General features: G+C 43.4%; 2 protein-coding genes and 1 non-coding gene across 8 annotated transcripts in view; 1 reads left to right on the top strand and 2 right to left on the bottom strand.

The window, feature by feature from the left end:
- The window catches only part of SYNE3 (spectrin repeat containing nuclear envelope family member 3), an 83,480-nt gene extending 65,817 nt beyond the window's left edge, over positions 1–17,663 (bottom strand). For 3 of the 6 annotated variants that reach the window (XM_074584099.1, XM_074584095.1, XM_074584101.1), the window contains exon 1: positions 2,863–3,042. The gene's annotated coding sequence lies outside the window, so the exon portion shown is untranslated. Of the gene's footprint in view, positions 1–1,230; positions 1,382–2,862; positions 3,043–17,084 lie in introns of those variants that run through there. The other 3 variants (XM_074584098.1, XM_074584097.1, XM_074584100.1) reach the window with 3 other exon arrangements.
- On the bottom strand, positions 15,702–15,974 carry LOC141743225 (small Cajal body-specific RNA 13). Its single transcript, XR_012586992.1, has one exon.
- A 221-nt stretch (positions 17,664–17,884) lies between the features above and the next one.
- Positions 17,885–24,920, top strand: GLRX5 (glutaredoxin 5). Its single transcript, XM_074584094.1, has 2 exons — positions 17,885–18,261; positions 23,536–24,920. Exons 1-2 carry the CDS (start codon positions 17,943–17,945, stop codon positions 23,712–23,714), a joined length of 498 nt encoding a protein of 165 aa, XP_074440195.1. The 5' UTR covers positions 17,885–17,942; the 3' UTR covers positions 23,715–24,920.
- Positions 24,921–25,112: the final 192 nt, after the last annotated feature.

Below are 25,112 nucleotides of genomic sequence, written 5' to 3'. Positions count from 1 at the left end.
TCTAAAGGCAGTAGCTGAGATCATAGCCCTTCTGTACTCGATGTACTTGCGCAAATGCGTGCCTGGCAGAACAAAGACAGGAGCTGTGCCCTGGAGATGCAGAGACATAAAAACAAAGCGCTTTGTGACCAGCACAACTCCGGAAATCAGATGTCTTACAAAACTGTGTTCCTTGGTTTATTAAACATTTACACTGAACTATACTAAGATTTTCTGTTTCCATGTTCAAAATGTGATGTATTAAATCAGAGTTATTTATCTTCTTTGAAGTTTTGAGGGAGATGCCAGTTCAGGGTCATTCACCCAGAAAATCCTCCTTTTCTCTTTACAACTGCATTTACACCAAATATCTTATTGCCAAATGGAGACAGTCACATAATGTATCACTCAGTCACTAACCTAAAAACTGGAGAAAACTGGCAAGTGTCTGACTCTAGACTTGTTTTTTCCTGTTGGCCTGTTTCTATGAAATTTGCAAGAACTTAAATACCTTGGAGCTGTCCCCTCCTTGTGTCACAATTGGCTGAAACTGGGAAATGGCAATAAAATATTTTTTAAGGGACAAATACCAAGATGCATGTGTGTACATATATTACGTGATGGCATAAACCTTGTTTCCAGCAGAAGCTAATGCCAAAAGATGAAGGCTAGTTTACTTTTTGAAGCTGTGATACAGGGGCTAGGTTTAGAGCATCCCCCCAGCCAGTGTCATTGCTCTTCAAAGTCCTGTGGATGCAGCCACAACCTGAGGCTGAGCATTCCACAAGTGTACACAGAGCTTTTCAGGATGATTTGGGAGCCACAGGTAACTGGAGAGGCACAGAAAAATGGCTTACACAAGAGGAAAGGCTAGGCACTCATTTCAACAAGGTCGGTGCACGAAGGCCACACAGAGGACAGACACACCAGGAACAGACTTGGATGCACGGTAAAAGTCTTGACCAGGACGGGAAGGAAAGGAGGAGCAGTGAAATACATGGCTGAAGGGAAGAACTAGAACTATTAGAAGAAGGAATACAAGAAGAGAGGCAAGTACCACAGTACCACACTCTGAATGGTAGCTAATTCTGCCTTCGTTGGGAATTTGAGAGGACTCTGGATCTGATGATTCACGAAGAACGTGAAAACAGCACTGGGTGTAGGGGAAAACTGTTTTTATAAAGTCCATCAGCTTTGTCAGACTCCACTTCCTGACAGCTAGTTTGTAGGGAACAATGCCCCATGACTCACCAAAAGATGTTTGCTTCTCGTTGAAATAAAAGTCGCCACGGGACTGATTGCAGCAAGTTACATTTCCTTGAGATCCAACTGGCTCATACTTGGCAACCACAAAGACTGTGCCAAGTTGATGTGCATTTCAACAACCCACAGATTTGAGACACTTTTAGAAAAAGAAGGAAAACATTTGAAGGCAACCAATCAGCTTGTAAAGTTTTGTTGCATTTTTTAAATTCCTTCCCCAGAAAACAACCACTGCGTACAAAGATTTTCAAACGGCACACAGCATGCCAAGGGCTTAAAAGTAGCAGCAAGGAGCTGCTAAGAGTAGCATAGTGACACTGTGTTTCATTAATGATTTAAGATAGCCAGGCTTAGATTTGAGGCAAAGGAGAAGGCAGGCATCCTGCTCTGATGAACTTGCAAAAAACCCCAGTGTCTTGCAACCATCATTTTCACAATTAATCATCATATACATCTGTAACTCCTGCAGATTTCAGTCTGTTAACCTATTTGAGTAGAGCTATTTTCTAGGAATAAAGTTTTCCAGGACAAAGACCTAAATTAATACACATCAAACCAATAAGGATTTGGGAATGACAGAGATGGCAGAAACAAGAGTACAAGAAACTGAAGCATTACTACACATTGGGGTGGGGGTGTTTACATACGGAAGTTGTTTGGAATCTAAAAATGAGGGTAGTGGCTCTTATCATAGAAAAACTGGGAAACCTAAGTGTTTAAGAAGAAAAAGAGAGACAATACCAGACCTGCTTAAGGGGAATCAGAGGTGAGCTAGGATGTATTTGAAGGGGAGAGAGGCTGGGGAAGGAGAATAGAAACAAGGAGCTCGCAAACTGCAGCAGTGTCCTGGCAGCGGGGACCGAGATGAAGGAATTTGACAGCAACGCTGAGCAACCGGCTTTGGCAAGAGACTGACACCTGGGAAGGAAAAGTTTCAGAATGCAAGTGGAACACTTCCACCAGGCCGGTACCCATTCACAGATGTGCTTTTTTACAAAAAAAAAAAAAAGTTAAAGAAAAGGTTTTACCCATTTAGCTTGTATTATTTAGGGAGGTATGCTGCAGTTACTGGGGCCAGGTTATTATATATATATTAGTAGCAGAGAGGGAGCTCTCACACCGCCCAGGGAGCTACCTTGGTGAGGGGGAGCCCTTCTGTTTGGCGGCTCCATCTACCCGTCGCGACCGTTACACCGGGCGGCGGCGGACGGCCCCGGGACGGCCAGCTTGGGGTACGGCGGCGGGCCCGGAGCCGGGGCCGGCCGCCCCGCTCTCTCGGCGGCGTTTCAGCCCGCCTCGCCGATCCCGGAGACGGAGCGGAACGGGCCCGGGCCGCGGGCCGGGGGGGCGGAGAGGGGGGAACACAGCGCCGGGCAACTAGGAGGCGGGTCTGGGCAACGGGCACCGGGCGGGCTGTCAGTGAGGCGACCCAGCCGAGCCTCCTCTGCGCCGCCCTCCCTCCCTCGCCGGCGGGACGGGACGGGACGGGACAGCACAGGAGGAACAGGACGCCGCAGTCCCGGGACGCCGCCGCCGCCTCACCGTTATTCCCCCCCACCCCTCAGCTCCCACCGGCAACAGGCCCCCAGACCCCCTCCCGCGGGCCGGCGCCCCACTCACCGCCGCGGCACCCGCCGCCGCTTCCCCCGCGGGCAGCCCAAGGGGGCCGCGGTGCCTCTTCGCAACCCCCCCCAACGCTGCGGCCGCTCACTCGCTCGTTGGGACGCTCCTCCACCCTCGGTGGGGCCGCCCGGCACCGGCCCCGCCACCTCAGGGGCTGCGCCGAGGGCCCGCCCTCACCGCCGCGGCCCGGCCCGGCGGGCGGCGTTATGTAACCCGGGCTGCGGCCGGCGCCGCCGTCCCGCCCTGAGGGGAATCGCCGTGAGGGAGCGGAGCCGCCGTGAGGGGAGAGACCCCTCCGAGGGCCGCGGCGGCGGGGCAGGAGCCCTGCCAAGGCCTCATCCCCGCCCGAGGGCAGTATCCAGGCTGGCCCTGCTGCCGGGGCGGCTCGGCCCGGCGCGCTGCAGGCTGTCCTTGCGCGGTGGCAGGCTGCCGCCACAGGCACCAGGTGAGCACCGGCACTCTGCTATTTTTAGCAGGGTAAAACGCACTAGAAGAGGAAAAGTTGACTTTCTCACAGTATCGTGTTCTTGGGGGACTCGAGAGTCACCAAAGGAGGTGTGTGGCGAGCCACGGAGCATCTTTATAGGTGCCGGTAGCCCCAGCAGTCCATGCCAACACGTGGGCAAGTTTCTTCACGTTTCTTTGGAAAGCCCAGAAAGCAAGAAGGTGGCCTGCGTTTCAGCAGTTATACGTGAATGAATCAACCCCAGTTAGTACAAACAGGAATTCATTTGGACGCATGGAGTGTTGTAGCTGACACTTGGGGAAAAAAAAACTGCAACAACCAAGAACTTCAGAAACAAAACCTTGTTTCCACTGTAGTCTGATTCAGGCAACTCTCTCCCCTGTAACCAAGCAAAAGGTTTGCAGCGTATGCTCAGGTTATTCTGGAAAAATGAGTTAGAATCAAGAGTAGCGAGAGAAGCCAGAGAGTCGTCAACATCTTTTGCTCCATCTGCAGCATCAGAAAGTTATAATCACATGAAAAGCCAGTACGTCGAGCCACAGGGAGGGAAGGAGGAAAGAATGAACAGCTTCTTCATATTTGAACAATAATATGATGTAAACAAACTGAATGAGCATGTGAAGAAGTCTTTAGCAGAGGTTATATTGCTGCCCTCTGCTGCTGGGAACTTGTGCCGTTCATCTGCCTAACGATCAGAAAAACGGGCCATTTGTGATAAAAGTCTCTGACCACACATAACAGTACTGTGGCCAAGACCCTCGAGGGCTGCAGTTCAAAAGCGGAGAGCTCCCAGAGCTCCCAAAAGCATGAGCTCCCAGAGCCTGGGGGAGGCAGGGGACAACAGCTCTCCACCCTCCAGTGCTGGCTGGGGTGGGCTGGCCCTCACCGATAGTGTTGTCCAGCTGCATCAGCCGGGGTTGCCTTCATGGGCTCCTCACCATCCCTCACCAGCAGTGGAAAAGGTAAATGCAAATTTTGTCAGAACTTAATGGTGAGGAGTGTGCTTTTATAGCTGGTTCTGATCTTGAAGCTCTGAATGCCCGCAGTCAGTCCTGTAGTGGCACAATTTGGGGTGACTATGAACTTTAAAGTTGTTGCTGAGAGCGGTACTGAATGCTGTAATCTCTGTCTGTTTGTGGACAAGCCTATCATCTAACTTGGAAAATCTAATTTATTCACTAGCACAGTTTTAACAGACTATTTACTTGGAGTAAAGTTTATATCACCAGTGTGTAAAATTGGATCTATGCCTATGCAACTGCTCTTGCCCCATATTAATTCAGAGCTGATTATCTCTTAATGACCTTTGGAATAGTGTGAGGAACTGGATCCAACCCAAAAGGGTTGGACTGCAAAGGAATGTGTCTGGAATAGGTAGATGACAGAGAACGGGAAATCTTATCTGTGAATTTGCATTGGGAGAAGTGGCTCAGTCACCAGTGAGCATGCAAGCAACCCTCACTGTCAGCAGTTAATTCCTTATGAAACCCTGGGAAATTACTTTGTATACCTAGATCTTTTAAGTCCAAAATAAAAACAGCCCCTTGTATTCAAAAAGCTTGCTGGTGTTGGACAATGCATCGCTGTATCTAAAAATTGCCTGCATAAAGTTCTTCTGCATTTCCCTATGCGGCAGCTTTCATGGCTGTGATTTTACTACCTCAAACAGCTTTGTACATGCTGAGTAAGAAAAACCAATGTACACAGGCAAACAGCAGGCATTAAGTAAATGAGCATTCAGTGCATTATCCAAACAATACAAAGCTGCCCACACACCACACCTAAACAACAAAGGAGAGGTTGGAATGACTGCAAGTAGCGTGGAAGGGTGGAGGAACTTCTGAAAAGGAAAGAGCAGCAGCTCTACCTCTCTTTCCTTGGAAGGAAGGAATGTATTTTTAGAATCAGTTGGCTCAGCCTCTAAACCAAACCACGAATATTTGTCAGTGAACATACAGCGTTTTCAGACATTTCCTGTGATGAGCAGAATACCCAAGAGAGTGGGTGGAAAGCACCAAATACCACAAAAGTAACAATGGTGTTGGCATGTTTACTCCACAGGAGGACTTGCACGACATCTTAAGGGTAATAGAGAAGCACTTACAATGCTGCAGGGCAGCTGCTCTCTTATTAGTGTCGCATACCCATTTATTCACACTCATAACCGATGACAAACAAGTATTACAAGATGTCTCCCTTTATGTTTGCTTGGGTACAGCAATGTAAAATTATTATTCAAATGAGTCAAATGGCAGTTGTGGGGTGGGAGGAACAGCACTTGTTGGCAGAGTAACATTTGGGTGCAGCGTACCAGCGACATATGTCTTCAGCATGACAGGTTTCAACATTAGGGCTTCTCAGGGGTCTGTGGGGGTTTTTTTAGTGTTTGTTTATAGCTAATAAGAGTTGCACATTGCTTGACAGAAAGCTTCTGTGGGTCGTGGTAAGACTTGCTACAGAAGAACTCTCTCCTGAAGAGCCATAAACTCTAAATACTAACGTCAAACCAGCATATCTTTAGGAGCGCTAGGGCAAGGATCACACCAGTAAACCAGGCTAACTTCCTGCCCTGCGTTCATGTGGAGATCATATAGACTTAAACTGGCATTTCACATTCTCCCTGCTGCACATTTTGAAATTTACCTTTTGTCTAATTATGCTCCACATCCTGGGCAGAGGCAGACTGAAGTGGGACCTTGTGCTACACACAGGTCAATTCTGACACCCATGGCCCGAATACTCTCCCATAGTTAAACATTTACTATTCACCTGAGTTCCGACTCGTGGGCAGACTTGGGTATTTTAACCCTCCAAGGACACTTGAAATTTAAGCACAGATTCTACAAGACAGATTCCAAATGAATTGATTTTTGGATACTTGTCTGTCAGTATGCTTCTATGAAAACATAAGAACAGTGATACTTGGTGCCCCTTATTTATTAGCTTTTAAATTTGGAATTTCATCTCAAACTGGAAGTTAACAAATATCACAGAAGGCTGTGCAGTCAAAATAGAGTTTGCACAATGTTAAGTACAAAAAGCGTTAACAACATCTGTTAAATCAATTATTGTAAACCAAGTCCTTCACACCCATATACCTTTCTGAGAATAGGAGCCTTCAGCATGTTAGGTATTTAAATCTGGACTTAAAACTCCCAGTATCACTCCTAGAACTGCAGTAAGCGTATGCAGAGGAAATTTATTTCAAGTTTCCCATTAGGTGCGAGATACTGCCAAAGAAGCCTCTGCAGCTGCTGCAATGGATAGAAGCAAGTGAAAAGAATGTGGGAGCAAAGTTAGCAGACAAGAACTGACATAAGTCCACTGAATTCAAAGAGACTTAAGCCAGTATGAACCAGCACCGCTCCATTTATTTATGAGCAAACCAGACTGTTTGCATCACACACTCTAGACATCAGGATTCTTCATGGAAACAACACTTGCTCGAATCACACTCCATTATTTGGAACACGCACTCTAAAGGAACAGTTGTCACTGATGATACTGGAGTCCTCCAGCGCTATCAAAAGACTCATAAATAACATTCAACTTCCATGTTGATATCAAACAATTTTTGTCTCCAGAGCAAAGCAACACTCCTAACTCTCCCTTTCCTGAGCATGGTTATTTCTTCTACCCATTTTCTTTGTACGTTCTCGCAGGCTCCTCTCATTTGTTCTCACTGTGGTGCCTACACATGTTTAACAGTCTGAAAGCACTCAGAAAGCTTTTTTTTTTTCCTCCCAAAATACATGAAGAAACACTCAATGCCCAACAGAATACACTAGGGGTGTTCAAAGCTGATAAAGGGAGCAGACTCTGACTTTGGAGACAGTGTCACTTCACAGCTAGTGAACAGAAAAACAATAGTAAAAGGTTGTTGTAGACTTAATCACACTGGTGCAGTTTTCCTGATGCATCCGCAGTACTGAAAGTCCTTATATTGGCTTTATTAAAAGGAAGCTTTTTTTTATACTGCTTCTATATGTAAGAAAATTAAGACTATGTATCTGAGTACAATATAATTATTTTGTTTTAAAAAATACTCTTCAAGCAAAAGTGTCAACCAGAGAACAACTAAACATACAGCAAGTCGGAGGCATGGATGGGGCAAGGGCAGAACCCCAAGCCACAACTCTCCTTGCCTGGAGGAGCATCTTCACTAGCAGGCTATGAAGTCCCACACCATACTCTCTGTGTCCCCATCCCCCACGGTGACTTGAGTTTGGGTGGGGGTTTTTTAATTCAAGTTGTAACATTGTTATGGTTTGAGAAAACCCATAACAATTTCTTGTCCTTTAGACAATTATTCTATCACCTGATGACCCCTCCCCACCGGGAAGGGGATTTGGGGAAAACAAGGAAACACGAGCATTGAAATATAAATAGATTTAATAGGATAAGACTAAATAATTAACATTAATACTAAAGAACCAGTATCGATCCCGATACTAATATAAGATATACAAAAATTATACTCAGCCCATTCTCTCAGCAGAAGCTGTGCACTCCCAGCAGGGGACAGCAAATGTGGGACACCGCGAGCACTGCGGCTTCAGGAGGACGGGAAGGGTTCAGGGGTCCGGCACTGGGGCAAGAAGTTCTCAGTATTGCCACCACCACAGGAGAGAGAGAACTTCTCAGTAAACTTTCTAATTTATATTGAATGTGACGTTCATGGCATGAAATAATCCTGTTGGCCAGCCTGGGTCAAGTGCCTGGGTCTCGCTCCTCCTCATCCCCACACCTGGCAAGGCTCAAAAACAGAGACCTTGAAACCCACATACCATAGCTGGCTATGAAGTAAATATTTTCACACATTCAGACACTAGAGTCTTCCAAAAGTGCAGTTTTCCCAAGCATTAGAAGAGAAGTTAGTCCTGTGTCACTCAATCCAGGATAAACACTTAGGCATCAGCTCTGCAGGAAATACAGTTTATAACTTGTCAACATTTTGCATCTAGAACAAAAGACTGAATTTATTTTGTTTCTTTAAATCTCCCCGGCTTTCAGCTACCTTCTTCACAATATATTTTGAAGTGCACTATTCTGCATAGCTCTCTTTCCCCAAGTGTCTTTACAGTCCTCTGTGGCCTATTTAAGTTAGGAAGATAAGTTAACATGGAAATAGAAGGAGGCTGCAAACAAGTAGAGTGTAAAAGTGTCTTTAAGAATAGAGAGAGGAAAAAAAAAAAAAAAAGATAACTGTTCCTCCACTTGTAAATAGAAATAGAGAAGCTTGCTTATATGACGTGTCTCCCTCCAGATGAGATAAGACAGTGGTATTGCTGAGGCTTGTGTGGTTTGCAGCACTGCACTTACAGAACACACACCACTTGTGAATCCTGTGCAAGCCTACGCATGCCAAGAAAGGTAGTCTAAAAATCAAACGAATTATAGCTGGTATATTAAACCCAGAATCTTACCAGCAAATCTTCATGTTACTCATCTATGAGAATTTGATTAATTAATATTAAAGTGAATGAAAGAACACAGCCTTGACATCCATGGTAAACTAGTATAGGAATAAAGACAAGTCCAAATGTCTCCCCACATTTTGAAATGAAAGATATTCTCTGTTTTGCATAAGTTTTATACTGTATTTAAACAGGAAAAAAAGAATCAACACTCATCCACTTTTTTTAAAAAAAAGTATGAAAATTAGATTTATGAATAGTCCTACATATAAGCAGCATTTTTAATCCTTTCTAAGACAGCAGGTGAAGAAGACTCACATTTTATACAATTATTGATTTACGCTGTGAATGGTCTGTGGACTGAAAAAGGTTTACTGACTGTATTGCAGTAGCACCCGGAGACCTCCAACTGCAGGCAGATGCAGAGTTTCCCAGGGAATCTGAAAAAGACTAGATGTTCTGGAGCAGCAACAATCTAGCCACACCAGAAAACGGAGGACGGAAGGGTTATGTTGACTCCTGCTTTGAAAGCGTGAAGGAAGCAGCAACAAAATGCAAGGTTTAGGAATAATGCCCCCATTGACATCAGCAAGAGACAAGCCAGGAGAAGCCAAAGCCCATTGAAAAATTTCAATTTGAAGCCAAATCTATGCCCAACTCCAGTGGATTCAGTTTTCTTCCTTGCTCCTCTCCACATACTCTTTTTTCTTTTTTTTAAGTCACAGAAGGACATGCCAGAAACTGGTTTAAAAAAATTATTCTCTGGAGTCCTTTGGATAAATAGCGAAGACAACTGTTGAAATATAACATTCCGTGAACTTCCTACTATGAAAATGAACCACACATGACTACACGTGACTCTCCTTGCTTTCCTTCACACCACAAATGCGGTTTTGCTATCCTTGTTTCCCTGAGGCTCATTAGTCTGGACCTACACTTTCATTTATGTGAGTCTCCCTGCTTCTACATATGCCAGCTTTTTGAAACAATTTATTGGTTTGCATCTAGTCTTTTAAGGATTGGGAAACACACGCTATACAAAACAACCCTTGTATGCCAGTGTTTAAAAGACACTAGAAGTCTTTAGTTTTACTTTCCTCTTTCCATGGCATGTGGACCTTAAATCATTCACCACAGTAGTCCAGCATGAAACTGCATCAGAGTGCAGATCAGCTTCCTCCGATCGAGTGTCTCAAAGTGAAGTTCAGTGACAGAAAGCAGCTGGTGGGATGTACCTTTGTCTCCTCATGCTTCCCAGGACTAGCAGCAATTGAAAACTAGTATCCTAACAAATCTCTGGACAAAGAGCAACAGGGCTACTGATAGGGAAGGGAGTCCAAGGATGATTCAGAGTGACCTGTGCCACGCTGTCACAAGAAAAGTGATTGTTCTAAAACTCAGAGCTTTTTCTCAGGCTTTTGTTCACAGGGTGCAAATGAGCCTTTTTTTTTTCCTCCTTTTTTTTTTTTTAAATGAAGTCAAGCTGATTATAAAACAGGCCTTTGTACAAGCCCAACAAGTGCTACAATTAAATGGCACATAACTTTAGAGTACAAGTACAGTACAGTACTGAGCAATCTCAGCTGCCAAGGACATCAGCAAGGGAAGAAGACTACTACGAATTTCAGAGGAAGAGCTGAGAGCACTGCAGCACTGAAACTTCAATCACTGAATCGCAAGAAATTAACTTAAAGGTAAGCATTAAAATTAGGGAGAGCTTCCATGGAATTAGGAAAGGCGCATACATCTTTATTGGTAGAGAAGCTACCTAATTCTGTGAAAGAACTGCTTGCCCTCTAGAAGTGCACGATTAGTAACCACCACCAAACCAACCTGTATGTTTCTGTCATGCAATATGAGCATTAAAAACACTGCACGTCAACAGTCAGAATCAAGGCAATCGCAGTATTTACCTGGGGCACTTGGCAGCGCTCTCTCAGTAGTTCTCCTATTCTCAGAACAGTCAGATTTTCAAGAGATACAGGTTTTCATACTTTACAAAAGGAGAGAAAAAACATTTCCAAACATCAACCCCCTCAAAACTTCCCTCATCTTTATTTTGGTATTTCTGGCTTTGCAAGTAGGTTTGTTACGGGGTTTTTTGTTTGTTCGTTTTATTAAATAAGCAAACTGTAGAGATCTAAAAAAGTCTCAATTTTCTGGCCTCTCCTTTAAGAATTTGTATTTTTACCTCCCACAACAGATACTTTTGAGTCTGTTCTTCAGCTTTTAGTCCATATATTACAAATGCAAGTATGCCAGCGCGCAATCCTCCTCTCCCATTTGAAGTTTGTGTTAGTACTTTGGGTCTAGTTTTCTTCACATTAGAAAAAAACTCCTCTGAAAACCAACTTATCCAAAATATTCCTACCACACTTAGTCATGGACACTTTTTCGGAGAGCTTCACATATAGGAGCTCACAACTTACCTATATCATCAATATCAGTGGTTAGCAGACAGGGATTTAAAACACAGTGAGTTCAAAGCACCCACTTATTTCAGAAACCCAGTTTAAGACACCCAACTTTTCACAATAGTTTTTGCAGTACTTTGTATTTTCCAACTTCACATACTTTATGCTTTATTAATTTTAATTATCTCTGCAAAGGCTGAGAATTTTTCCAAGTCAGCCTTCAAACTACATCAGCATGAATGCTCAAAGAGAAACACACCAGCAGTGAGCACTGTTGAGGACTGTGCTTTAACCAGATTTCCAGGTTTCCCTCCATAGTAGAGACTGAAATAATGTCTATTTAAGCACAGCACATTAAAGGCTTTGATACTGTCTTCCTGCAAGCAGCCCTCTTTTGTTTGAGCCTCAGAGCACACCAAGAAAACCAATGCCTATACATTGAATATGCAGGGTTTCTGTGGAAAAAGATCTCATGTCATAATGAAAATCTTGGTTTGACTTCCCATGCACATGCCTTTGAAAGCTGTTCAGCCTAAATCTAACATTTCTTGAGCAGCTGACTTTGCAACTTTAAGAGTGTTCCTTTAACAACACGCATTCATGCTTATTTCCTTAGGAATCAATCAACAAAAATCTTCACAATGCAAATTCACATTGATCCTTGCACAAACCATCTTGGATCAGAATGTGACTGAAAGATCAAAAGCCAGTTACTCATCACCATAAGGTGGTCACTAAGGTGACCAGCAGCACAGAGACTGAGACATACTGCTGCTAGATTCTCACCTACGAGCTCTGAGGTTTCATTTCTGTGCTCTTCAGAAAGACTATTTTGCATGCGCCACTTAACTTCAGCCCTTTCAGTCCTATCCCCCTCCATCTTATTCATGGCAGGGACCAATTTTTATTTTACCCAGAACTCCTCTATTCTTAATCTTATCCAGCATTGCCCCAACAGTTTCTGCTGTCTGTGCCATCAGACCTAGTTGCTACAGCCTTACCCATGTTCCTAATCAGTCCAATTCCCTCTCCCCTCCATACTCACTGTCCCTTGCTAGGTTACACGTCTGGTCTGAGAATCTCCCCACTCTGAAGGGAGGGACAGTGACCAGGTTTGGACAGAAGACACCTTCCCATCCATCTCTAGGAGCAACCCACATAGCTATCTGCATCAGATGCGAAGTACAGTTCCCCTCCGCCTGTCCGAGTCCCAGCTTCCCACACCTTTGTTCACCCTCTTCTTAACCACTGGGCAGAGACTTTAGCCCAGCCCACAAACATTCAGAAATATGGGGACAGTATCACATACAGTGAGGAAAAATCTCAACATACTTTTAGCTCAACTTAGTTTGTACATACAAAAATAAGAGTTTGAACCTCATACCACAGCCAAACATGGGCAGATTTCCATGCACATTCCTGTCAAAGCTCAGTTCTCAGTAAAGTTTCAAATTCCGCACCACAGCTGTCTTCTGTGAGGCATCACACTTTACATCTGCCTCGTCCACATTCAGGTTCTCTTTAGTAGAGCATAAACCATTACCCAAAGCCTGTGGGAAATTTTACTCCAAACAATTCCAATTGGCATACAGACTTGAAAGCTTCAATCCATATGAAAAGATGTAAGCAAGTGAGATGAGGGTCAATTTATTCTGCATATCACTTTATTAATAGTGGGAGTAGGAACATCTTTTTACAAGTATCATTAATTGCAATGACTAGTTTTATTTTAGTTACTCACTTAAGCTCTTCTTCATCCCCACTTTAAAATATCACTTCTGCATTTCCGCAAGCATGTGGTATATAGCTGAGAATTACCCTCAACATTTTTACAGTAATGACAGCTTATTTATACTACATCTAATATAAAATTACATTGACAATACTAGCAACTGAAGACTAATGTTTTAACAAAAAGCTTCCAGGCTCCCCAGAATTTCTTTAATACAGATTTGTCATGCAAAGATTAAGCAACAGCAATTCACGTGATTTAGGGTCACAGCATTGGCTAAACTTTAGTTCCTTTTCAAAGGAACGTTATGAGAACTTAAAAATGCCTTAAAATGTGTACATGCATTCCTAGGGAAAAAAAAAAAAGACTAAATGCTTTGTGATGAAAAAATAAAATCTTTATTGAAATATTGTAGTACCCAGTTTAAAAATACTAAGATTTTAAGAAGATCTTATAATTTAGATACTCCACAATAATTCCATCTACTTTATAAATACATTGATGTGTGTAAGACTTGAATTTTTACTTGGAGAAATACCTCATACAGTCGAAACTCACGTGTGATGATACCTGCTCAGTACTACCTGTCTTCAGCCAGAGGAGATCAAATGGCTGGTGCTGTTTATTAAAGTTGAGGAAAATTTTTGTAACACGAGATGCACTCCTCAAAATGAGACAGAAAAGTACCTTACTTTAATATTTTTTTCTGTTTAACTTTATATAGAGTAGATAAGGGAATTCAAAAGTGCTGAAGAAGAACAGATGTAGTCGCTCTCAGAGGCAACAAGCATTCAGTCACTACAGCCTGCCATTTTAGTGAAGTGCCTACCTTGGGGATCACCAGCCGCCAGAGCCCCCTCCCGGACACCAAAACTCATCGGACCTTTTCTTGCCTCACTGCAGCAGCCCGTTCATTAAACAGACTACACCAACAAAAGCACTCCTGTCATCATAGCTATACACAGAGTATGCCAGTCGAACTTAACCAGGGCACAAGAATCTTTCTTACAGGCAGAGCGCGCCCTGGGGTTTTCCCACAATTATGAAAGACCAGAAAACATTTCCAGCATTTTACGAAAATTAAAATTTGTATGAATTAACATACCAAGTTAAATCAGAAAAACTCGAGCCCAGGACCCTGATTCTGCAAGACTGGTCAAAAGTGAATGCAGAGGAAGCAAAGAACAGGACATGCATATAGTCATAATCCCAGTCCCTATTTTGCTGTGGCTCAAGACTTGATCCAATAACGACATCTTTATATTCAGCAGATCAATTTAACTTTCTTGAGTTTACCCAGTCTCTTTTCAGGCCCATGAAAGATTCTGGCATTCATAACTCCTGGGTGAAAAGCGGCAAGAGGTGTTCTCATTAGAGATAACATTTCTCAGCTCTGCATATAAGCTAGATGCATATAAAATTATGCTTCCTCTGTAATACTGGAAGACTTATGCACCACTACCATCTGCAAATAAGGAACAAGGGTCTAACAGACTCTGGTCAGGCAGAATAGTGTCAAGAAGCTTGCTTATCCCAAAGAATAATTTGCCTCCTCTATTACAAAGGCCACGCTACATGTCCTTGCTCCAGGACAGCTTCACAAGTCACAAAGAGCGTTACTACAAAGAGGCATATACTGAGATCAGTGTTATTAAAAGCAAGCTTGAAGTCTAAAGAGTGTCTTGTTTAAAGGTCCACATTCAAGCTTGAACATGATCTTCCATTCTATTTGTTAAATGTGGGGCTTTGACTTTTTCAAACTAGTATATCTTCAAAATAACCAGGAACTTTTCACAGACGTTTCTTCAGCATTCACAATTTAGGTATCCCACACAAATTTTAACTGTGCAGTCCAGAACTGTAGGTACCTTTCAAGCATTCTTAATGCTCTCAAATTGAGGGTATGCTGGTGCTGCCAGATGTTGCCTTGATGGTATACTGAAATTATTCACCTGGCATGCAGAACAGCTAGAGCTCAAGCCATCCCACTAAAAAGCTTCAAGAGACAATAAAACCAGCTAAGTAGAGCTCAACTGTTATGGCACAATAAGGGACTTCATTTCCAGGCACTATCACAAGTCAGAGACACACACAGATATCAGACTTGGACACGAAGAGCTGTCCTGTTCCGATAAGCTGAAGTAAGACTTTTCTTCTGATCTTTCTCACCAGCGAATGTAGCCCTCCCCTTTTTAAAAGCAAACCAAACTAAAAACTTTCTGCTGACAGTATTGTTCTTAGACATCTGCCTTGTTCTGCACTGTATAAGAACTTCACCAATTCATAACTAGGAATTCTGTTCAGCAGCAGAATGCCTGTAAGTAACCTAGTTTGCAAGTAACTGTGAGCACGTAAGCCCTGCAGTTTGAATACTGGTGCTTTTATGACTATTTTCAAAATGAGGCGATAGGTCTTCTAACAGGAACATCAGCAAAATGTCAGGAGTCTTATGGAAGTCCCATTTATATTTCTTCTGAACAGATGATTTAAATCATTATCTGGAAAATACAAGAAGTTTCACTTAGACTGATAGAAGACTGGACCAGATAACAAACAATTATCTCTTTGTTTCTAGAGTGTACATGGGCTAATTGTTTTGTCTTATCAGAAGGGAAGAGTGTTTATCCACTAATAGAGTGCTGCATATTGCATAATCCAAAAGCATTTGAACATACTAAATACTTCATTAAAAAGCATTCTGTTAAGCTTAACATTATCTCACAGGCCAATCTCACAAGAAGTACAGTGAGCAACTACAAATTTTTTTTATTTAGCCCAGTACACAGACTTCAGAGAAGCTTTCTAACATTTATAGCAGTTTTTCAGTGTTTAGCAGATGTTACTCTATTTGCTAAACAACATCAGACTGCAAAATTGCTCTTACTGTTGATAGATCAATAATGACATGGGATAAGTCATTATCTCCGTGGCAACAGAATTAGAACTGTTAGAGGAATATTGCGCATGTTGCTGCTGTGACTCTTACAGGCATGCCTCGGCTTCCTCACACAGGTGCTCTCTCTGCAAGCCTGGTATGCCCAGAGTACCAACAACCAAGGGCACCTCTTGGACTACAGAGGATTAAACTACAGCTGTGGTTACATTATTCCGGTAGGAGCACATCCTCACAGGGGTTTAGTACACTTCAATTTGATGTTCTTATTTCACTTATAATTTCTAATGAACCATGTCCTTGCAAAAAGAGCTGGAATGAAACTCAGGAAGGCAAATACTACAAAGTTCTGTTCACAGACCAGCATTTTTTTTTGAAAGAAGACATTTAGTTGCCTTTAAAAATAGAAAGATCTCTTTCTTTTTACTCAGTGTTCATTTAATTCTCCTCTGACTCCACAGGATCTTAAAGTGGCAGGAGTCTTTCTGCTAGATTAAAACAACAAACTAGACCACTTGGGTTATTACACTTATAATAGTCTCTGTATATCACACCAGTTAAAAGAGAAACACGTACTTTTGCTTTGCAGAATTTACTGAGATTTTATCTAGCATGAACTGGGCACTTTTTTTTTTTTTTAATATTGCACAATCTTGTACCATGATAATCACAACAGGTAAACCACAGAAAGCAATAACTTTTCTGTGTCTTGATTAGCATGACTGTGTCTGTTTTCTGATGTTTTGTCGAAAACAAAACGTACCTACACACAAAATGCATAATGTTCATCAACAATGTGAACTTTGCCTTTAAATTCATGATAGAAAGTGTTCTTCATAGATACATGTACTCTTAAATACTACAGCAACACTTTTTTATTCATAAGCTATTCACATGAAGTGACAAACAACTAAGTTTACCACAATTCCCTTTGGAATGTGTTCTAATTAAATTTAAATAAGAGGCAATAGAAGTGATGCCTTAAGGCAGTTTCATAGAAAATGAAAAACGAGTTGTTACTCAAGCATGAGCTGGATGCCACAAAAATCAAGAACTAGACAACAGTCTTCTGTACAGTGAAGTCAAGGTGGTCTTGTTTGTAAAGATCCCATGAGTGGAATTGTGTGGAAAAAAATTCTTTTCCTTACAAATGCAAGCATCCAAACGGCCACTAATACACCAGAAGCCCAGATGCCAGAGCTGCAATATAAATACTCAGAAACAGACTTTAATTTGGTATTGTAAGAGACTGTAGTTTAGCACAGAGGAAAACTTTTCAATGCTTCCTTCTACTCACGGGATGGGCCTGGCTGCTGCAGGAGACCTCCGCGCTCCGCTCTGAATTCTCGGAAAGAACCCGACGCCTGCCCGGGAGCTCAGGGGCAGCTACCTGCACACCCGGCCGCTTCCACACCACGCTCCGCACCCAGTGCTTCCCCGGCTGATGGCGGCCGGTTCCGTCCGTCTTCCAGCACCGACCCCGCCCGCCCCATCCCGCTGCCGGCCCCGCTGGCTGCTCCAGGCCGCGCAGAGCTACCGGTTACTCAGGCCTCTTCCCCCAGCACTAAACGCCAGCCCCAAGGGGAGCGGCTGAATGCGGCGGATGCCGCTCGGCCTGCACCCCGGCCACCCCGCGGAGCCGGCGGTAGGAACGGGAGGTATCGGCAGGCTCCGCACCCCGTGGCGGGGCAGGTAAGGGTAGCACCTCCATCCCACCGCCACCACCGCCGCCGGCCTAGCAGAAGGTGGCTGAGGCGCGCTGGGCTCCGCTACCATCACTGCGGCCGTTACCCGGAACCGGAAGTCACGCGCTCCCAAGGCTTCCCGAGCAAAATACCGCACCGGGAGAGTCAGACTAATCGCGACGGCGGAGTGGGCGGGGATTAACGAAATCCCGCTAGATTGGCAGCTGTTCCTCCCAATGCAACTGCGGCGGCGCGGTTCCCTCCACCAATAGGAAAGCAAGGTAGCCTCAGGGTTGGTGGGCGGGCCAAGGCGCGCTGCGTCCCCACGCTACTGGCTGTCAGCACTGATTGGCGGGTGACTCCTCCTATGAGAAGGAGAAACCCCCCCACCTACCCCACTCTCCGCCAATCGACGGCGGGCGCTGGCTTGGGGCCGGAGGAGCGCGGCGGGGCCCGACAGTCGGGACAGCATGAGCAGACTGGTGCGGGCGGCCTGGCGGCTGGCGGGGGCTACGGCCGCTGGGCGGGGCCGGGCCGGGCGGGCGCTGAGCCAGGCGGGAACCGGCACCGGGGGCGGCGGAGGCGGGGCCGAGGGCGGCGGCAGCGGTTCGGGGTCGCGGGAGGCGGTGGAGCGGCTGGTGCGGGCCCACCCGGTGGTGGTGTTCATGAAGGGCAGCCCGGCGCAGCCCCTCTGCGGCTTCAGCAACGCCGTCGTGCAGATCCTGCGGCTGCACGGCGTGGAGGATTACCGCGCCCACGACGTCCTGCAGGACCCCGACCTCCGCCAAGGTCAGCGGTGGGCCGGGGCCAGGGGTCACCTTCGGGCGCAGCCTCTGGGGCTCGCTCACAGCCTGAGGCGGTCCCGGGCCTCACCTCGGGAGGCTGAGGCGTGTGTCAGCCTTGGGCGGGGGGCGCGGGTCGGGGTTGCTTTAACGCTCCTGGGCTGCAGGGGGGTTATTGCAGCACCGCCGACCTCCCGGTGGCGCACACCACACACCCCCTCGCTTTGCTCCCTTCCTTGGGTTTTTTGTTTTGCTTTGTTTTTGTTGCGTTCTATAAGCAGGCCTAAATCACAGGGTTTGGGGGTTTACAGAATTTGAAGCGTGTCACGGAGATGCGCGGTTGAGGTGGCTTTGGCTGGATGTCCCCGTCCCCTCGCTGTGTCCCAGAGCAGTGTAGTTATCTGCAGAATGCAGCTCTGCTTAGGGGGTAACTCTTGGAGATCAGGCTTTTCGTGCCACGGTGCCTTGCCTAGTTAGTAGGCACAAAGCTCCATTAAAAGACCCCTGAAGTACTTCATTATGTAGTCAGATTTTTATGTTGCCTTTCAACAGTCTGTTGAAATTTCGTGAATGGCTTAGACTTATACCACTGTATTCTGCTGGCACTGCCTGCCAGGGTTCTTTGGATAAAGTACAAAATTATGCCAGTCATTTGCACAATAAATATTTATTAATAGTTTCACCATTACTGCTCAAGTGGTAGGAGCTATTCTACATAAGGTTATTTGCTAATTGTAGAAGGCTGTTACTCTGTTCTCATAATGCTTTTCTTCTTTCCCTCTTCGATGTGCATACGTGCATAGCTGATTATTAAGGTTTTGTGTGGCTAATTGAGAAAGTTTTAAAACAAACAAAAAAAGTAATAGCATGTAGTAGTTAGTGTTGCAGGTGCATGGCATTAACAGGTTTTGTCCAGAATACGCTAAAATGTGCTTTAAATCCACATGCTGGCATGTATCAGGTGAATTCCTTCTGTATTTCTGGTGTCATCTGACTAATTCAGTTTTTCATTAGCTTTTAGCTGAAAGGCTGATTTTTCCAATCCTTGCTTGCTTTTCAGTTCACAGGTATAATAGTTGGTATGGTATAAAAACTTAAATACTGGAATTTGGGTATGATGATATTTTGTGTTCATGAATGTTGGTTTTGTTCAAGTAAATCTCCTGCCTTTGGCAGGTGAGCAAATCATGGTAGTTTTCTAAGCTTTGTTTACATATCTAAATTTATTCAACTTATGGTTTACTAGAACAAACTCATAAACTAAAAGGGAGGAAACAAAACTTTGAAATCGAGCCATTAGCATTTCACTTTTGGTTGAATGGGCCTTTGTTGAACAGGCAATACGTTTGTCAGTTACAATCTCTGGGGACTCGACCATGGGAATATATAGTATTTTCTTCCTATGTAACAGGAGCATCTCCCTTCTGAGGACAGCAAATTTTTCCTCCACGTGAGCTCTGGCTTGTGCTAAGTCATCTGAGATTATTGTTCTCCTGGCTACCTGAGCATTAAATTAAAATTAGTGGTTTGATCTGGACTGTTTGGCTAAGCTGTGCTGAATGCAGTAACGGAGCGTGCACTTGCACAATATCCTGCTGGTTCTCAGGTGCTTAAAGAAGTTGTTCTGTTCTCTTCCATGCACCAGCTTTGGCACTTGTCCGACGCACGGAGAGCCAGCTCCATTTATTAACTGGATTGCTGGGCGTGCGAGTTGAACTAGCTTCTTGTACTGTGAGGTGAGTGCCAGAGCCAGCAGCAGGGATGGACCCTTGAAGTGAAGAGTTGGGGAACAACACCGCCGCTTTCAAGGCCAGTGGGCTGTCATATTACTGCAACTGTATTACCTACTGCAGCCTAAAAACCCAGTATATGCCCTCTCTGTGGATAGCAGCCTCTGACAGAGGAGAGGGCAGGGCCGCTGGAAGCTGTAGCTCTGTAAGTTGCCAAGTGTGATTCAGCAGTGGCTGCCTGAAGGCCCTCTTAGTCTCCGCTGGGATCTGACCTCAGGTGCTGAAAAGTTACTATGCAACGTGTGACGCTTTCCTAAACCCTCTCTGTGAACGTAATCTGCACTGCACGCGTGTGGGGTTAGCGAGGGGATGCTGAGCCTTTAGCTGTGAAAATATCTCAAAGATCTGATCAACTAAAGGTTGAGATTCCTGTGTGTGAGCTGGTAACCAGCTTTGTGTTTAGCTGAAAATAACTTAAATGTTTGAATACATCTGTGCCTACACCATTTATAGTTAAGAGCTGGCTGTTTGCAGGGATGGTGGTTCAGGCACGTTTGAAGTGCAGCTTGGTTTCTTTCCTGTATCTATTGAAACACCTTATTTTCAGGTGGTTATAGTTCAACTGCTGAAACTTGCCCTGCGCTAACCTATGGCAAGTTGTAAAACCAAAACAACTCCCCGACTTGCCTCTTCAGCTAAAAGCGCACTCAGATCTGTGAAACTAAATAGTTATTGCTACTTCATGTGATTTATCTGAAAACTTGAGCTTGAGGATATGCTTCCCTGACACAGATCCTTCATTATTAAAGCTTGTTTAAGAGACCTCAGCCCTCTCTTGGACTGTGTTTCCATGGCTGTTAAAGTTTCTCTGAGTTGGCTGTGCCACAAGTGATCCTGCCCTCAGCTGATAGACAGCGTTAGGCTGGTTCAGGTCACTAAGGTGGCAGAGAAGCTTGGCATTACATACTGGAAAAGTGGTGGTTTAAACTGGTTTGAACTGTTGTAGTAGTCCACCCTCAGATTATTTTCATTGTTGCTTTCCGTTACCTAAGTGTGGGATGCTGCCAAGAGGGTGGTCTTAATCGTTCCTCCCACCCGTGGGCTACCTTTCCCTCAGTCATGCTTGCACCAGTACTAATGAGCTTGAAAACAAATGAAAACACGCTGCTTTTCTGCAGAAAGCGTGGTGGGAGTGAGAGTGGTTGCTTGAGTCAGTCCTTTGGTGTGGCCCATCGTTCGTTAGTGCTAATGCTGGCAAGAGAGAGGCTGAGAACTGGTCACTGGAGTTGGGGAAGTGGTGTGGGAGTGCGCTGGATGCTCTTTTTGGTAGCACTTTGCACTGATTCTGATTTCACAGTCACTGTAAAGTGCTCTGGCTCAGCTGTCCAGCTGCAAACTTGATCTGTGGAGTGGGGTTTTACAAAGCAGACGGTGGTTCCAAGCAGAACCTTCTGAGGCACAGCGGGAGGTATTAAACCTTCAGGGAGTGGGGAGGAGATCCCTTGGGGTGTCTGCACCGCGCAGCCTGACTGCAGCTAGCCTAGCCCAGGCTAACTTGCCTTAACACCGCTGAAATACTGTCACTAACTGCTCTACTAAGCCGGGAATTGGTTGGCCGCTTCAGGAGGTGTTGGTTTGTTACCTGGTTGAGCCCTGTGCACGCAAGCATTTAAAGCAGCTTGTCCAGTACATGAAATGCATCATACAGAGCAACTAAGCTTCATTGTATTAATATTTTTATCTGAAGTTGGATAGATTCTTGAAAGTTCTATCAGTGCTTAGATGTATGTGCAATTGGGTCCTTGAAGTAAATAATTTGGTGTGAATATTGGTGTAAATAATTAAGCATTGGAATGCTTAGGTTTATATGCAGTGCCCTTGTTTCTCAATTCATGTTTAGTATTGCAGTGTCTTAATAAAATCAAACCTTATGTCTTATTTCCAGTGGTTTCTTTGAGAAGGGCTATCCTTAAGTGTGCCTTAGCATTGGGACTCAGTTTTTTCATTGCAACTGTTTGTAGGTTAAAAGATTTTTAGAACAGAGCACCTCTGAGTGCTCAAAGGCCAACGAGTGTTTAAGTGCTAAACCCAGGTTCACATCAAAACTACTAATTTCTGCAAACCATATCTAAAGAACTGAGAGGTTTTAATGAAACGCAAAGGAAGAAGTTACAGGTGGTGATGCTGGAGACTAGGTTAGATGGTTATAGATTCTTTTTGGCCTTGATTTGTATGCTAAACTTGCTATTTTACACTTTGGAAGCATTCGTTGTCCATGCACAAAATCTTGAGTTAAAATAGAATCTCATAGATCATGTTGTACTTCATAGGTAGGAATGCTTTGTCACGACAAAATTTTTTGTAGATTATTATTATTTCAGTGTATTTTAAAAACACACTGGTATTTGACTAATGGGAATTATCAGCTCTTTTTCATCTTTTATGCATTAAAATTGTAATCCCATTGCATATATATGCACTTATGGATGTTTATTAAAAAATAAAGTGTTTTAAGTTCCAATAAAGTAGGCATAATTTGCTAATATGGGTATTTTTACCTCTTCAATATTTTGAGTTTTACCTCTATTTTGAGGTAATTTTTGAATCTTTAGAGGTTAAAGTGTTTTCTAAGGGAAAGCAAATTCCCCTGTCTATATTGAAAACGTTTAAGAAAGTTGAATTCTAAGCAAGCGCTGGTGGAGTTGGTATAAGAGCATGCAGCTGCAAAACTCAACTATTTCCTCTGCTACAGAAATAATGACTTTGTTTGAAGTGTCATTTTAGAAGTGTCAAATTAGTTATTATTCTCCTTTTTATTTTTTTTCGTGATGTCTTTAAGTGCAAGTTGTGATTCAGTTTACACCAGCTGATCAGCTAGTATTTTTGGATGGTCCTACCTTTGCCTTCTAGGAAGTATAGCCTTAAACTTTAATTCTGTACTTCATAATTGTGACTCGAGCTCTGTTTTGTTCAGTGAGTACTTTTAAGAGACTTCAACCTTCATGCCCCTCCCATGGGCTGTAAGGTCTGGCAATGAAAGATAAAGCAATTTGAAATTCATAAGGCTTCTAGAGGGGCAAATGTATCTTGCAATTGAAATTGCAGTAGTAAGTATAACTGTATAAGAATTTAGTAAGATCATAAAATATTTTAAAGTTCCTTTGGGAAATACAAAGGATAACTGAATGTAAACACTTCTCAATGTTTTTCAAGACTTCTCATTTCTTTAATTGATTGAAAAATCATATTTGCTTGTTTCCTTGGAGGGAAAAGAGACGTTAAATTTTTCCAGCTCCTGTTTGAAGTCAGTATAGGAGCCAACTCCGTATCTTTCAGCCCACATCTTTGAGTTGGAATGAGAACCAAACCTAGCTTTAATATAGTTTTTCTAATAGTGCTCCTGTTACATAGATACATTTTTGCCTCAATGGGGAAGAAATGAAAATATCAGTAGTTCTGTCAGGCTGAAGCAATGTATTCTGTTTAAAAACCCATTCTGTTTAGAGAGGGGGCGGAAGACCCTTTAATATTTTTATTTTTTTCTTATCCAGGAATAAAAAACTACTCTAACTGGCCTACCATCCCACAAGTATACCTCAATGGTGAATTCGTTGGTGGCTGTGATATACTCCTCCAGATGCATCAGAACGGAGATCTTGTAGAAGAGCTGAAGAAACTGGGGATCCGTTCAGCGCTTCTGGATGCAGAAAAAGACCAAGACAAAAAGTAAAACGAGCGAAAAAGATGCTGTGATAGGAATAAAGCAAATCTTCGCTAAGAACTTGTTACCAGTAAAGCCTTATGTACTTTAGCTCAAAGAAGGCATCTTTTTGAACTGACACTAAGTTTTATCTGTGAATGTCTGTTAGCTCATGGTAAATGTAGTGATCTTGGTATTTTGATTTATGGATATTGTGAAAATTTGAATATAACCACTGCACTGTAAAGCGTACATTTGTGGAAATTGTGTTTAAAAAAACAAAAAAAAAATCACTCAAAAAGCATTGAATTCTTGATTGAAGCAGGAGAAAACCAAAAGAACAAATATTTTTATGGATTTTGAGTGCGTGTTTCTCTGTTCTTTGTTACACAAACCTATGCAAACAGTGTTTGCATTCCCTTGCTCGTCTGGAAGAAGTGTTAAGTAATAGTGCATCAGTTTTGCTGTATAACTGCTGGTGATGAGACTTCCTGAGAGCCTGTAAAACTTTTGTAATCACTTATGATATAGGAGAAAAATAGTCTTCAAACAATATAGAAGAAAAAAGATTATATGAGAGTGCATGAAATATACTTTTATTCCAAAGGGTAAAAATAAACAGACTTGTACAAATACATGTATAATGGTCATTATTACTTTATAACATTCTGATGGGTTTTAAGAGATTGCTAAGACTTGTGCCTAAAGATTTTATAAAGCCTTTTCTACCTCTTGCAAAGCAGCTTTTCCCCCTGCTTATATACTTTGTGTATTGCAGTTCTGTGTCAGTGCTAAAATATGGGAATTGTTGAAGGCTTCAGTATTCTAGCTTGAAATAGTAGGGGACAGTACTTCAGTTACTACTGTAATCTTGTATTATTTGCTAGTTACTAAGTTATCTTTTTATATTTGTTGTATTTTCTCCTGAGTGCTGTGCTTTGAAGAATATGGTCTTCAAACGTGATTAACAGATGAAATGCTTCACGTAGCTAAGATAAGTGCAGCTGAGAGGGCAGAGAGAAGTATTTGTGAAAGGTCTCTGATGTCTTCATCTAGCCTCATTTCCCTGTCACACAAATTATGTTAACCAGTGTAGCTTCACCTGTACAGCAATACTGCTAAAGTTAAAAGCTAACCAAGCTGTTTCTAAATGCAGTTTACTTTTATTAATATAAACCAGTTTGCATGTGAATTAGGCAAATGACTGGAAATAAACTGTATTTTATGTTGATTGTCTCCAATAGTTCCTCTTTATTTTAAATGACTGATGGCACTTTTGATTTGAAACACGGAATGTTTTCCACTGCATAGGATAGAAAATGTGTTTTAGAGAAAGGAAAAATTATCAATGGTCAGTGGGAGCCAGGACTGGAACTTGTAGACGAGAGATTTGATGCAAGTTCCAGTTCTAAATCTCTCCTGTCCAGT

The sequence above is a fragment of the Larus michahellis genome, chromosome 4, assembly GCF_964199755.1.
Source record: "Larus michahellis chromosome 4, bLarMic1.1, whole genome shotgun sequence".
In the NCBI taxonomy this organism is placed as follows: Eukaryota; Metazoa; Chordata; class Aves; order Charadriiformes; family Laridae; genus Larus; species Larus michahellis.
Note: the sequence above shows the minus strand (reverse complement) of the source record. Positions and strands in the feature narration are given on the sequence as shown.